This window comes from Suncus etruscus, chromosome 1 (assembly GCF_024139225.1).
Source record: "Suncus etruscus isolate mSunEtr1 chromosome 1, mSunEtr1.pri.cur, whole genome shotgun sequence".
Taxonomy (NCBI): Eukaryota; Metazoa; Chordata; class Mammalia; order Eulipotyphla; family Soricidae; genus Suncus; species Suncus etruscus.
In genome coordinates, this window is record NC_064848.1 from 88,972,105 (window position 1) to 88,988,438 (window position 16,334).

The 16,334-nt window shown below is 36.0% G+C and overlaps 1 protein-coding gene and 1 non-coding gene across 2 annotated transcripts in view; one reads left to right on the forward strand and one right to left on the reverse strand.

Annotated features, from left to right (window-relative positions):
- Positions 1-16,334, forward strand: part of DYNC1I1 (dynein cytoplasmic 1 intermediate chain 1) — a 377,776-nt gene that overhangs the window by 92,884 nt on the left and 268,558 nt on the right. The window contains 1 exon segment of the mRNA XM_049785233.1: positions 841-956. Within this exon segment, the coding sequence (XP_049641190.1) occupies positions 841-956 (116 nt within the window).
- On the reverse strand, positions 12,936-13,040 carry LOC126028603 (U6 spliceosomal RNA). Its single transcript, XR_007502450.1, has one exon. It is a non-coding gene; the product is annotated as a U6 spliceosomal RNA (small nuclear RNA).

Sequence of the window (16,334 nt, forward strand, 5' to 3'; positions counted from 1 at the left end):
CTCACATTCCTCATCTATGAATTAAATGATGTGCCCACATTTCAAAGATGTTATGGAAACAGATGAATTGTTGGATATCAAGAATCTAAATACCTGAAGTGTGCCATAAATATTTTAGAAATGATTTCCCACATTCATGCTTAATGTTTTCATTTGAAGCTGAAAGTTTATTATGTAGCCCAACGTGCTCCTCATCTGTTTTCCCTTTATAAGGATTTACCTCTTTCAGTTTCAGTTCCTTTTCTTTGAGAAGTTCTATATTCCCACTTGACATACCATTCTCTACAGTTATCATAAAAGAATTTTAAGGATTTCAGATTTGACAAGTTTAACTTTTTGTCTCTCTCAACTAGGTAAAATCCTATATTGAAAATGAAATATGCCTTTATAAATTTTTGTTTGAGGCCACACCTGGTGGTTCTTGGGGGGGACCATATGATGCCAGGTATTGACCCTTTATTAGCCACATGCAAGGCAATTGACCTATCCACTGTACTATGGTTTTGACCACTTCTTTATAAATTAGACAAAATCACAAATGCTCAAAGTGGGTGAGGTCTCATTTGAACTAGATCAAGACCTTTTTTTTTCTGATAGGAAGCCATGATATTTTTTGTTATATTTTATTATCATCCAGCAAATTAGGAGATAAGTCAGTCAAGAACCCAAGTGTTCTAACTTGGGTTAGAATTAGCCCAGAGCTAATTATCCTCCACAATCCTGCCTAGTAATGAGAAACTGAGTGTGTTTGAAATTTGTTGGATTCTTCTACTACTGAGCCCTTTTATGTAAGGGCTGAACACCTTCTTTTTCTAAATGTTTGTTCTTTGTTAACTTTAGGCGAAGACTGCATAAATTGGGCGTGTCGAAGGTTACACAAGTGGATTTCCTGCCCAGGGAAGTAGTATCCTACTCTAAGGAGACACAGACACCACTGGCCACACATCAGTCTGAAGGTGAACTATATCTTTTATTTACTTTCCATGTTATCTCTATATAAATTTCCAGGGACTTGCTTCTTTTTTGTGATCTCATGTCTTACCATAAGTTCTTCACAGCACACGAATGCTATAACACCTAGGACTATTTCAGCTTTGAATATGAACACTCTGGAAAAGGAATATAGTATTACTCTTCCAAGAGAAACCTGCATTATGTACATATGTTTTTCAAACTGGGTAAAGGTGATAATGATTTTTAAATCAGAAGTATTCATTAGTAGAAGCCAGTAATACATTCCACCACTTACTTCTCAAGATAGTGTTTTGGGATATAATCACAAATAGTTGCTTTAGACTAAATAGTATAGAGTTGAGTAGTTGTAACAGGAAATTATGGTTTGTATAACCCTAAAATTTTTACGATAATCCATATTGTTTTATAGAAAAATATTTTGACTCCCAATTTGTTTAGCTAATTCAATCAACAGCACACTAATTTCTTATCATAATTTAAAATGATTTCTAGTTAACTTCCTTGCAAGTGAATGAACTACACTATATTGAAGGGTTTGATGAAGATACTCAGACCTAGACCCAAAGAATTTACCAAGAGTGAGACAGTTTAAGCAAGAGCAAAGCAAGTTTATTAAAGGATATGCATGCTATTTCACGTGACACAGTGAAGGCCTCCAAAGACAGAGGTTCTGTCTAGAATTCTTTGGGGACACATTTTATGGCATAATTTTGGGAGCTTTCAGCAAGAAACTTCTGTTTAAAATAAGTTGGTCCTGGAAGGGGGCAAACAGGAGACATGTTCTCAATTTTGGGGAAAGAGTAAATTGTACATAAAATATTCTAAGTTGATCACATAGGAATGAGGAATACATATAGTAATTTGAACCAATAGAGTACTAAGAGATTACAATAAATACAATAATTTGAGTCAATTCTAAAAAGGGAGTAGTGTGATCAGTTCTAGGAATTTGGGTGGTAAAGGCATATGATGTATGTATTGCTGGGTCAAATTGTTAAGGCAGGGGTGCCGAGATCATTTCTAGGATCTCTGACGAATGGACCAGACATAGGGCCTCTAGAGCTTCTGATCACAGCTAATTAATTATGAGCAAGGAGGGTCTCAGCCTGCCATGTCTTTGTTATAGGGATTTAAGCTGGGAATCTTTTCGGGGCTTTTGGTAGACCACTTTATATACATCTCCTTCCAAGCACCTCAGAATTTACCAACTGAAGAATTTGCATGAAAATCCTTGAGAGTCATAAGAGATTCATTGAAGGAGCCCAATCAAAAACTATATCAAAAGAGAGAACTGTATACCTAAATAGGATAAGTGAAGCTGCATTGTTAGAGAATAACATGTATTTTACTATACAGATTCTCTTTTCAGTTTGTGAATTTTGGTAATTTTTATTATGGTCTTCAGAAATCTTGGTTTGGTATTACTAATGTAGTAAATAGCGAACAAAATGTGTAGTAAATACTGAACTTTGAGCCTGAAGTGATTTGCATTCCATGTTTAGCTTATGGCATGTATATAACACAAGCAATTTGGTATGTACAGCTAAGAGATGTCTTATTTCTATTCTAATAAATATAGTAATAATTCCTTGAAGCATAGCACTGCCTGCAAATCCTCTAAATTATTTTTCTGTAGGCCATACTGAGCATGATTTTTCGATAGTGAAATTCCATTTTTTTTCCCACTTTGATAAGGAAAGCAATAAGTAGCACCCTCTAGTGGTGAAACTAGAAACCAATCACTTGATTTCAGAACTATGTTTTAATGGGACAGAAAAATGAAGTTAGATAATCCTGAGAGTTTACCTAGTCTATCCTTGGACCTGCAGGCAGATCAGGAAGATCATTAAAATACAGCTTCACCACCCAACCAAAACATTTCACTTAATTTGATGCCTGAAGTATTTGCAGAGCTGTAGCCTGAGGTATGTTTATTTAGCCCAAAAGTTGACCCATGATATAAAGTTAAACAACCGAAATAGGAGAAGGAGTGAGTTTTTCTTTTTTGAAAATGTATAAACTTCAGATACTGGAAATGGTACAGAAATATTTACAAGGGAAGATAAATTAAGGATGAAAAGGCATCAGCTCTAAACTTTTAAACTGGAATACATCAAAAAGAAAAGCCTGTGCTTTCTGTTTTATTGCTGCAGAGAGAGTTTGGGAGCCCTCATTATGCTGTGGTCCAAGCAGCAGGAAAGAAGGAATTTTCCCTCAGCTATTAGCAGGCATCCTCTGTTTTGTTAACAAGATTCATACATTGTGTGCGCGTGTGTGCGTGTGCATGTATGTGTGTGTGTGTGTGTGTGTGTGTGTGTATGTGTGTGTGTGTGGTGATGGGTGCTTTGATGGTTTAAATTCCATGATACAGATCTGAAATCAAATTAGCTACTGTACCTCATGACATTTAAGTAACTCCTGGTGGAGTTTGACAGGAAAAGCTATGTATTTGGGTCCAGCAAATTGTTCTTTCATAGTTTCATGATAACCTTTTTTGACTGTAATTAGCCACCAGGCCACTTGGCTATAGAGGGCGCTGTCGCAGCCCTTTACCTGCAGCAGAGGGAGAGCTGGGAGGCAGCAATTCCTGAATATTACGACAAGGTTCACTAAGCGGGTTTAGATTGGCTTCCAATTCAGGCCTTGAGTCATGATATATTTTCATGACATCTGCAGTTATACAGAGGCAGGAAACAATGAGCTAGTGGAGTTTATGAGGCTCTTGGATGATATTTAAAGTTGTGGTGTATATAAGATCCATTATTGACTAGGGTGTATGAAAGAATGCTGGTTATTTTGGTCATGATTTCACTGCAGAAACTATTTAAAATAATGATTTCAGAACATTTGATTGGTTCTACAGATGGAAAACTAATGGAGTTCCTGTGCTTTCAGATTTTTACATTTTAACTCTTTGAAAGGAATGTATTTTGAGTTTGCCCAAGTTTAAGCCTCTTCCATATTCACAATAGGGAACATTCTCTTAATGTCTGATCATAATGACCTATTATGAGAAACATTCCATAATGATTTAAACCAGGAAGATTTAGGAATGAGTTGCCCATGAATATTGTTTAATACTATTTTTTAAATAAAAGTTTAGACTTCTCCTCATTGCTTAGATTATTAGTTACACAGAAATAAAGCTGAGAATCAGAAACATTGATTTTGGCCACGATCTACTTCTACTCCCAGAACATTTTTAAACATGCTTTTTTATTCCCAAGTAGTCAGAGAGGAAACGTGGTTCCTTGATTGTCCTGTTTTCCCTGATATTAATACCTTCCTGAACTCACCAGAGGGTGCTGGCGTTGATTAGGCTGCTAGTCTTTTTTAACTTTACTGTAGCAGGTTAGCATGTGTTTCAGAATAGACACTCAACAATGCCAGAGGTCATACATTCTCCAAGTTGTATGGCTCTGGAGAGAATGGTTATTTCATGTGTGTGTGTGTGTGTGTGTGTGTGTGTGTTGCTGAAAATTAAACCCAGTCCCCTAATACATTCCAGGCAGATGTTCTACCATTGAGAAACAGTCTTGACTTAGAATGAAAATTCCTTAACTTGCTGTAGAGAGATGTGTGTCAACCATGGAGGAAAATACATTAACTTTTTTTTTTTTTTTGGTTTTTAGGCCACACCCAGTGACGCTCAGGGGTTACTCTGGCTATGTGCTCAGAAATCGCTCCTGGCTTGGGGGACCATATGGGATGCCGGGGGATTGAACTGCAGTCCGTCTTAGGCTAGCACTGGCAAGGCAGACGCCTTACCGCTTGCACCATTGCTCTGGCATAGTTCCAAGAGCAACCCCTGAGCACCACAAGGTGTGACTCCAAAACAAAAAAAAAATATTTCTAAATTTGTCAGTTTACAAAACGATAATGTTGAGTTAACAATTGCAGTTCTTCTAAATGGATTTGGCAGCATAAAAATGCATAACAATATTATCCTAATTTATTGCACTTTAGTTAAACCTTCTCTCTCCCCGTAACCCCTAGTTCTGTCCCTCCAACATCTTTTGTCCTTAGTTTAAGGGTGTAGTTTAGGCCTTTTTCTTAAAATGGGATTACTCTTTTCTTAGGTCTTTCGCAGGTATTTAGGAGGTATTCACGTTATTAAAATCCTTTTGGTTTTATTTTCCTGTTGTTTAGTCTGTTACAATAGGGCCTTAGCAAAGAACATTAAAGGCAAGAAGGAATATACTTTACATTCCTGTTCATTTCAGTCTGTAACACAAAAAAGATCTAGAGACATTTTGTAGTGTAAAAGGATTAGCACTTCAAGCAACTGTCTAGTTGGGAAGGTACTTGCATGCAGCTGACCCAGAATAGGTTCCCAAGCACCTCCAAAAGTGATCCTCGAGAATAACTGGGCATGGCCGAAAAACAAGCAAAAAAATATTTGTATCAATTATCGAAGGAGAAAATAGCAAGCAAATTTCAAGAAAGGAGCATCTCTCAGTAGTAGTGTCAGTTAGTAGCAAGGATGAGAGATTTTAAAATAAGATTAGTTAATTAGAGGATTTTATTTTAAGGATTTTTCATTTGCATCTTACCATGGCTTCTCATCAAACATGACCAGTCTCTAGTTCAGCAGGTAAATCTGGGAACTTGAACCAAAGTTAAAATACAATAGCCTGCTTTCTGCTGACATCTCCAGTTGTTTTAGAATTGGTTACTATTAAGATTATTCCTCTAAGAAAAGCGTGATTTAATTTTTAATGTTACCAATGTGTCTATTTCCTTTATATGCTTATAATGTACTCCTAAGGCAATAAAAGTATGGTAACGATTAGATTCAAATGTTAGCTGTTTGGAAGCAAATCTTTAATTATGCTGCATCATCACCATAGATGGTGATGGAAGAGGTCATTCTGTGTTTGACAGAAGGGGAGCTTGAAGGCAAGCAAGGCGAGCATGAAGTCTGGGTAGAAAGACTCGTCTCAATATAATATAGATTACTGGAAGTAAAAAATGTCTTGCATTGGCAGTCAGATAGAGACTTAGTATCTCTCCTTTCCAAGAATGTAAACTTTATTATCTAAACCTAGCATTTACAGGTCAACATTAGCAAGGTAATCTGCATGAAATACTTTATGTCTTAAAGGGTGATTTATCTGAAATAATATTCTTCTATCATTCCTTTCTGCTTATAAAAACCTTTATTTTAGTGCAGCTGTTTGTTAAGGTGAAAGGCTACAAAGCTGAAGCAATAGTACAATGTGCAAAAGTACAGTCTTGCAGGATGCTGACTTTGTTCAGTATTCAAACTCATTCAAATTATTTTTTTGGTTTCCAAATCACACCGGTGGCGCACTGGGATTACTCCTGGCTCTGTACTCAGAAATCATTCGTGGCATGGGCTGGAGCAGTAACATAAGCTATAAGGCATCTGCCTTGCAAGCACTGGAGACTTGCTTCAATCCCCAAGTGTCCCATATGAACCCCCCAAGCCAGGCGTGATTTCTGAGGGCATATTCAGGAGTGATTTCTAAGCATCACTGGGTGTGCCTCCCCAAAAAAGAAATCACTCCTGGCAGGCTCAGGGGACCATATGGGATGCTGGGGATCAAACCTGAGTTGACTGCCTACAAGGTAAATGCCCTACCCAACACACTATGCTATCGCACTGGTCCCTGAAATTAATTTTTCATAGATTTGTGACAATTGGGAAGACTGGAGATGACTTATGGGAGTATTTAATGAAGTAAGAAACATATGGTTAAAAAAATAAAGGGAATACCATAAATATCAGCAGATAGAGCCAGGAGTATCCACTGAGTGCTGCCGGTGTGACCCCCCCCCCAAAAAAAATAAGCAGCCGTGGCCATATTAACATCAGATGACACAAATTTTATACTCAGTAAAGTTGTAAGGGACAAAGATGGACACTTTGTTCTTTTTTTCTTTTTTTTTTTTTGGTTTTTCGGGCCACACCCGTTAGATGCTCAGGGGTTACTCCTGGCTACGTGCTCAGAAATTGCCCCTGGCTTGGGGGGACCATATGGGACACCGGGGGATCGAACCGTGGTCCTTTCCTTGGCTAGCGCTTGCCAGGCAGACACCTTACCTCTAGCGCCACCTCGCCGGCCCCGACACTTTGTTCTAATCAAAGGATATGTGCAACAGGAAGAAATTGCACTACTAAATATATGCACATTAAACATATGCAATGAGGGACCAGCAAAATATGTAATACAATTATTGACAAATTTGAAAGAGGACATCAATAATAACACATTAATTATGGGAGACATTAACACAGCCCTGTCAACACTTGATAGTTCAACCAGACTGAAAACCAACAAAAATATAGCTGCCTTGAAAAGGGAAATGGAAGAAACAGGCATAGTAGATATATATGACATTCCATCCCAGAAACCTGGATGCACATTCTTCTCCAAAGTGCATGTGTCATTCTCTAGGATAGACCACATGCTGACACATAAAAATACCTCCATAAAATCAAGAATATAAAAATTTTGCAGACTACTTTTACTGACCACAAGACTTTGAAATTAGAGGTGAACTACAAAGGGATACAGAAGAAAAACTTTTAACACCTGGAATTTAAAAGGCCTACTACTGAACAACAAATGTGTCTGAGATGAAATGAAAGAGGAAATCAAAACTTTCCTGGAAACAAATGATAAAGAAGACACAAACTATCAGAACCTATGGGGCACAGCAAAAGGGGTACAGAGTGGAAAATTTATAGCTTTGCAAGTACACTTTAGGAAGGAAGAAGGAGCATGCCTCAATAGCTTAATGATGCAGCTTATAAAATTAGAAAATGATCAACAAAAGAAACTAAAATTAGAGAGACAGAGGAAATAATAAAGCTTAGAGCAGAAATCAATGAAGTGGAAACCCAAAAAAAACAATCTGAAAGAAAGATCAACGAAAGCAGAACTTGGTTCTATGAAAGAAAAAAAAAAAAAACAAGATTGATAGACCATTGGCAAAACTGACAAAAAAAAAGAGAGAGAGAAATTTGCTAACCCATATCAGAAATGTAAAGGGGAGATCACAACAGATATTGTAGAAATTCGAAGGGTAATCAGAGACCACTTTAAGAAACTCTATGCCACTAAACATGAGAACCTGGAAGAAATGGGTAAATTCTTGGAGTCTTATAACCTTCTGTGGTTGAATAAGGAAGATATAGCATATCTAAACACCCCATTACTATGGAGGAAACTAAAACGATCATCAAATGTTTGCCCCAAAACAAAAGTCCAGGCCCAGATGGATTCACTAATGAATTCTTTCAAACCTTTCATGAGGAACTGCTACCAATTCTGGTCAACCTCCTTCATGAAATTGAAAAAATGGGAACACTTCCAAATAGCTTTTATGAAGCCAACATCACCTTGATACCAAAACCAGATAGCGATGCTGCCAAAAAAGAAAATTACAGACCAATATCTCTGATGAACACAGATGCAAATATCCTCAACAAAATCCTGGCAAATGGGATACAATGCCTCATCAAGATCATCCAATATGATCAAGTAGGTTTCATCCCAGGAATGCAAGGATGGTTTAATATCCATAAATCTATCAACACAATACACAACATCAACAACAAGAAAAAATAATCACATGATCATATCAATAAATGCAACCTGACTAAAAATGTGAAGGACCTATACAAAGAAAACTATAAAACCCTGCTCCAAGAAATAGAGGACACTTAGAAATGAAAACACATATCCTGCCTCTGGATTGGTAGGATTAACACCATTAAAATGGCAATACTCCCCAAAGCATTGTACAGATTTAATGTGATCCCTCTAAAGATACCCATGACATTCTTCAGAGAAGTGGATCAAACAATTCTGAAATTCATTTGGAACAATAAACACCCTAGAATATCTAAGGAAATCTTTGGGGAAAGGAATATGGGAAACATTACTTTCCCCAGTTTTAAACTGTATTAAAAAGCAATAGTTATCAAAACAGCATGGTATTGGAATAAAGACAGGCCCTTTGATCCGTGGAATAGGCTTTAGTACTCAGAGAGTGCTCCCCAGACATACAATAACCTAAGTTTTGATAAAGGAGCAAGAAATCCTAAATGGAGTAAGGGAAGCCTCTTCAAGAAGTGGTGTTGGCACAACTGGTTAGCCACTTGCAAAAAAAGTGAACTCAGACCCCGAGCTAAAAAAAGGAACAAAAACAACTCTGGAGGCTCACTGAACCAGAAATGGAAGGCAGCTTATGAAATGACAGAGATCAAGTAGCTCAGTGTGAAAACTTCATGAGATTCTGAAAGTTGTCACTCTGCCGGGGGTACAGTAGTAGGTTGTTTCCTCATATTCCACTTAGGATGACTTATCACCATATACATTATTAAGAGGCAAACAAAGGCAGGCTTGAATTATTAAAATTATTTATTCTGGAATTTTTTTAAATTAAGTAGTGTTGGATATGCACGGTTGTGCACTCAGGGATCACTGCTTGCCGACTCAGGGGACCATAAATCAAATGTGTTTCTGAGGGCTGAACCCAGGTCATCTGTGTGCAAGGCAAATGACCTACTACTACTGTCACTCTGGCCCACATTTATTCTGGAAGTAAAAAGGAAATGCAGTTCAGGAAATTAATGTTGTGGCAAGTTATAGGTGATCCAATTAAAGTTTGGGGGTAGGCTACATTTATGGGCAAGCACAAAGAAGAAAATTTTGCCAGAATCCAAGCAGTTCATAGAAGATGGAGAGAGATTCTTGGCTAATATTTATTGGCCATGTGATAAATTATAGCCTTCTGTAACCAGCCTTTATGGAAAATAGAAAAGGTAAGGCTTTAATTCCATTGTTTAGAGAGTATGTGAAATTCTCTATTTTATATTCTCTGAGTTTTTTCAGTATTTTGTTTTGTTTTGGGGTCACTCCTGATACAGGTGAGGGGACCATATGTTTAAAAAGTATCTATTAAAATTGGTTTTGACTTATATAATCAACTTTGAAGTTATATGCTAAAGTATTTTATTTAAAAAACATGTTTCAAAATTTAAAAGATTGTACAGTCAAAAAACCCTTGCTTTTCCAATATATTTCTTCTTCTAATACCAAAAGTGGCAAATAAAACTAAATATGAAGTCAAAATTGTAAAACAAAATGAATAAACTTACTGTTAATGGCCACTGCTAGTAGATGATCTTAAAATATTCATTGGGCTGGAGTCATAGCACAGTGGTAGAGCTTTTGCCTTGCATGCAGCTGACCTGGGACGGACCCACGTTCTATTGTGAGATCCCATATGGTCCCCCATGTCTGTCAGGAGCGATATCTGAGTGCAGAGCCAGGAGTACACCCTGTGTGCCACTGGGTGTGCCCACAAAAATAATAAATAAATTTAAATATTTTATTAAGAAGATAATTACAATCTGATTATTTAGACCCTCTTTTACAATACCTAACTTTTAAGTACATAAATATTTTGTTTCTTGATCTGTTTGAAAGATTTCACCATGCATCTCTTTCCTAAATACTTTGCTAATAGTATCCTGTAATTATGCATTTTAATCAACACATTAATAATTTTATCATAAATGTACTTTTCCCATCAATCTATCCTCCAAGTAATGTGAGCAGTTAACTGTTCAAATCTTTTCATCCGAAGGGCATTTTACTGTTTTTTCCTCCTCCAGTGAACTTTATGCTTAAACATAATCAGGTTGTACTTTCTGCAGTTTGTATTTTTGGTTTATAAATCTAGAATATAGCACTAAGAATTTTCCAAATTATTCAACCATTAAAAGAAAAATTAGAGAAATCCTACCTTTTGTAGCATCAAGAATTAGCCTTGAAGACATTATGTTATATTCTATTTGTTAGAGCATAAACAGAAGACAAATTCTTCAGTTTAACAGAGGGCAAATATGATCTTGATCTCACTTATATGTAGATTTTAAAATAGAATGAGACAGATTTGTGGTTGAGTAGAAGATTTGGAGGGATATCAGAAGTCATAGGGCATAAGTTTCCAGTTATAAGATAAATAAATGCAAGGGACATAATGTATGATGACTATAGCTAAACATTGTTGCATACAAGACATAGTAAAGCCAGTAAGAAAATAAATCCTAAGAGTTCTTATTTTCTTTTTCGAGGCTGTAGCAATATTACAGTGGCAGAGAGTTTGCCTTGTACGTGGACACACCAAGTTCAATCTCTGGCACCTGATGTGGTGTCCTGATCACCACCAAGAATGATTTTTGAGCCTGTATACTACACTGTCAGGTGTGGCTCAGAATCACCTTCTCCAAAACAGAACAAAACAAAACCCCCCAAATAACAACAAAAATGTTTTCTTCTTTTAAATAATATATATGTGTGTGTGTGATCATCAATAGCAAACCTGTTGGGGGTAATCATTTGTAATGTATATAAACCAAATTATGCTTTTAACTATAAACTTACATTTAATATTATATCAATTAGTTTCCAGTAAAATTGGAAATTAAAGTCTGCCAAAACAACAATAAAAATCATTTTGGGGTCTTTTTTTCTTCTTTTTTTTTTTTTTTTGGTTTTTGGGCCACACCCATTTGACACTCAGGGGTTACTCCTGGCTATGCACTCAGAAATCGCTCCTGGCTTGGGGGGACCATATGGGACACAGGGGATCGAACCGCGGTTCATCCTATGCTAGCGCTTGCAAGGCAGACACCCTACCTCTAGCACCACCTTCATACACACATAGCATTGCTTACTGAGAGAGAAGGGTGATGGTATAGCAGAGTGTGAGCAGCTGGTTCATGGTATTTATTTGCTGCAATATACCATGTACTCATGAATGACAGTGCATTTTTGGTCTAGTTGAATTAGATCTGACTAATAACTTTAGCTTGCTATCCATGATCACCTGCTATCTCATGGTTAGGCCTTAAGCCTGTTCTTGGGCTCTGTAGAAAACTAACATCAGTCTCTCAAAAATATACAACTAATTACAAAGTGAAGAAGCTCTACACACTGTGTTTGTAAAACTGAAATACTTTTCAGTGATTCCTTTCAAGAACCATCTGTCAGATTTGCCAACTATACTTTAGGTATCATTGGATCAGCAATACCATTATTTCTATGTAGTATAATCATTTGAAAATAGACACTGTTTAAGTCATCTGATAAATGGATTGGAAGAGTTTAGGTGACTATTGACTATTTTACCTGCAAAAACCCACCAAGCATTATGACTTGTAGGATTTGGAGGGGGGTCTATGTACCACATCCTTTGGAGTTTATGACACCATTAGATTAATTAAAATTTGAGGAAATAGCAGTCTTATATTTTCAATTATTTTTTCCTATCTCAAGCCTTCAGGTGCTTTAATGAGCATATAAACACAATTTGTTTTCCACATCCTGTTAGCATTATGCAATGTGTTGCATGTGAACTGACCAAGGCTTACAGTGATTTGACTCAGCCTCCATTAGAAAGATGATAGGAAGAGAAGGAAAGTATGTGTTCTTTAGCTGTCAAACAGGGCTTAGTGTAGAATATGGTTTGGAGGTACTCCCAGGCCTCTGTCTTTCCCCTTATTTCATTTTTCCATTACTTCTAGAATAGCACTGTCACTTTCTCAGAAATGACCTGGTAAAACTGGCAACCCAACAGCCTTTATTTGGAAACCCACAGAAGTCAAACTTTGCATTTGGTTCTGGAAAACATATTTGGTAGACATTTATCACAATTAGAAAAATTTCCTGGGCCTATGACTTAAGCTAAGATGAAGATTCAAACTTGTCATCTCTTCTACAAGCTGTCCAGTCGTATTAAGAACAACCATTCTCCCTGTATCTTTAAATTCTTTGTGCCACTCATACTATTCAATGGCAATGACAATTTGATCCTTTAAATCCATTTTAATGGACACACGGAAGGTTTCCACGAGGGTGAGTGGGAGTATAATTATGTGTTACAGCTGAAAAATTTAATTCCTAAATTCTTTTATTTTTTTTTAAACAGAATGCTTCATGAATTTGCATGTCATCCTTGCACAGGGACCATGTTAATCTTCTCTGTATCGTTCCAATTTTAGTATACGGGCTAACTAAAATTTCATTTTCTTTAGCTTCTTTTAGGGCAAATAACCAGTATCAGTTTGCCCAAGCAACTGTCTTCAGATACCAACCTCTTCACTGACTGGGTTCATAAACCAGCAATAGGAAATAACTCTGGTTAACTTAAACATAGAAGAGTTTTACTGGAAAGATCAGTAATATTTGAGAGCATCAATAAAAATGTTAAACAATTAAGTCCAAAATAGGCTGTATTTGTAAATTGGAAATTAGGAGATAATTAAGATTAGATGGTTAGGATACGATAGAATCCTAATCTTAAAGAATGCTGGCTTCACTGAGGCCACATGAATGAACGTAGGAAGGCCACATAAGGATACAGTAAGGGTGAATCGAAAACTAGAGAGAACCCTTATCAGGAAGTGTATCATACTGATGCTTAATTTTAGACTCACCAGCCTCCAAATTGTGAAAAAAGTTTTATTTTTGTTGCTTAAGTCACTTGGTTTGTTATTTTCCTAAGGAAGACTAAGGCAACAGTTAACACAGTAAGATATGCCACTGAATTTATTTAGAAAACCTAAAACTTCTAGACTGTTATTGGACACTCACTATTCTCACTTAGTATTTAAACTGTTTACATCTGCACAGTTGAAAGCCTCTCCTCTTCCTGCATCTTGACAGTATTCCCTTCAAGATTTAAAGAATGGCATAAAAATTCTTCTGTATGCTCCTATGTTAGCCATGAGGGGCAAGATAGAAATAACTGCCATGACTCAAATGCCATAATGTTTAGAGACTGTGATTTTACTACAAACTAGTTTTTTGGTATAGTCCTCTTGAAAAAGGTGTTTGGATGCTAGATAACCACAATTAGCTTAAAAAAATAACTCCTCTGATGTGAGAAGAATGAAAAGCAATAAATAGAAAGCTATGGTGTACCCACACACTCATATAGTTTATTGCACTTATAGTATTGCTACATATTTTTCCTTTATAAATCCAAAATGCAGAGAGGATGCACTGCCTTTATGTTGTCACTACCTATAAAACTACTGGTTTCTAGGGGAGAAATATTGCAGATATATAAAAAGAAACTCTTAAATTGTGTCCATTGTGGTACAGGCAATTAAAACTGGATATGGAAGCTCAGACTTTCATAGAAAAACACCATTACATGCTTCTTTAAGACTGTAGCCAAGGATAGAGACATTAAATTCACAGAGTCCTGTGGCCTTAGTGACAATAAAGGAATAAAAGAGACTCTGGCCTTGTGTCAGATTTGGGTAGTACACTGAATGCTGTCATCAGTGGTCACTGATGTAATACCAAAGTTTGGGTACTAGCATCAAGTGCTATAGCATGTAGCTCTTCTGCCTTAACAATAATCGTTGGGACTATGGGAAACTGCTCTCTTATGGACTTGGTTTCATCTCAGATAATCAGATAATTGTTACCATAACTTGAGTCAACTGGCCTAAAAGTCCATCAGGTTAAAATCTCGGCCATGTACTCAACCTCTTACAGTCTATATCCAACCATGTAGCCATTAATGCTGTGTCCATGCTGCAGATCATCTGAAGGAGTCTCAGGAGCACTGAAGTTCCTTCCTTCTTATGCTATATACTACCCAGCTTTACTGAGTTTCTTGTGGCAAGTAAACTATAAGACATAATATTCTCTTCTTAAAATTCCAAATTAGAAATATTCTTTTTTTCTTATCAAATATTCTTTTTTTGCCACTTTACTGAAAATAAAATCCTATGTTTAATTTCTCCCATAGATTTGGAAAAAGGGATAATTTTTATAGTTGTTGGTTTCCTAAATGGGAATGGAAAGAGATTTGGGTAATCAGTTAAATATAACTCTCACTCAACAATGAGTGAGTATCTAGTCTTTTTAGTTTTATTTTTGAGAAAGGAAATAAATCTTAACTATTTTATTTTTATTTTTATTCATTAAGTTTATTACAAGTTTATTTATTATAATACAAATTTAATTTTTAAGACAAGTTTATTATAATAATATTATTATCAAGTTCTAGCAAATAACTAAATGCTCTGGTAGATTAAGGTTGACTTTGAAAAATATTCAAAATAATTCATAAAGATAAATATAAAAGTATATTAATAATATTCAAACATAACTCCATTCTGTATATCAACATTAAAATAATTATATTTATGTTCATATTTTGATCAATAATATAGTATAATTAAATAAAATATGTAAATTATAATAAATATTTTGTTGTTGTTTTGGGGCCATACCCAGTGGTGCTTAAGGATCATTCCTGGCTCTTCACTCAGGAAATACACCTGGTACAGTCATTAAAATAGCACCATACTGGAAGAAAGCAGACACTTTCATCAATGGAATAGCCTTGAATATTCTGGGACAGACCTCAGGTATGCTCAATTTATCTTTAATAAATGGGCAAGAAATTCAAAGTTGAGCAAGGAAAGCCTTTTCAAGTGGTGTTGGGAAAATTATTCAACTATATACAAATGAGTGAACTATATTTAATGCTTTATTAATACCTATATTTAATTCTATGCTTAGAGGCCAAATAAAAATGGATTAAAGACTTTGATATCAAACCTGAAACCATAAATACAAAGAAGAAAACAAGCCAAATACTCCATAACATTGCAGCTGCAGGCATCTTTAAAAACAAAACACCAGTGTCCAATGGAGTATAAACAGTGATAAACAAATGGGACCATATTAAACAGAACATCTGCTCCTCAAAGAAAATGGTGTCTAGGATACCAAAAAACTAATATCTAAACATCTAACATTTAAGGAAAAAAATCTAACCCTATTCATAAATGGGAAGAAGAAATGAACAGGCATTTCCTCAGAGAAGAAATATATATGGCAAAAAAATGCTCAAGAAAAATGAATAAATGATCTACATCACTAATCATCAGGGATATTCCAATAAAAACACTATGAATTGCACACCACAGTGACAGGCACACAACAAAAAGAACAAGAACAACCAGTGCTAGTGTGGATAGAGGTAGAAAGGGACTCTTATTGACTGCTAGTGGAAATGCCAACTAGTCCAGCCTTTTTTGTAAACAATGTGGATATTCCTCAAAAAAATAGAAATTGGGCTTCCATATGATCCAGTGATACCACTCATAGGGATATATCCTAGGAACCCAAAAACACCATGCAAAAAACCCCTCTGCATTCCTGTGTTCATCACCTATTCATAATAGCCAAAATCTGGAAACAACCCAAGTGTCTGATAACAGATGAGTGGATAAAAATACATGGTGTATCTACATAATAGAATACTATGCTGCTGATAGGAAAAAAGAAAGT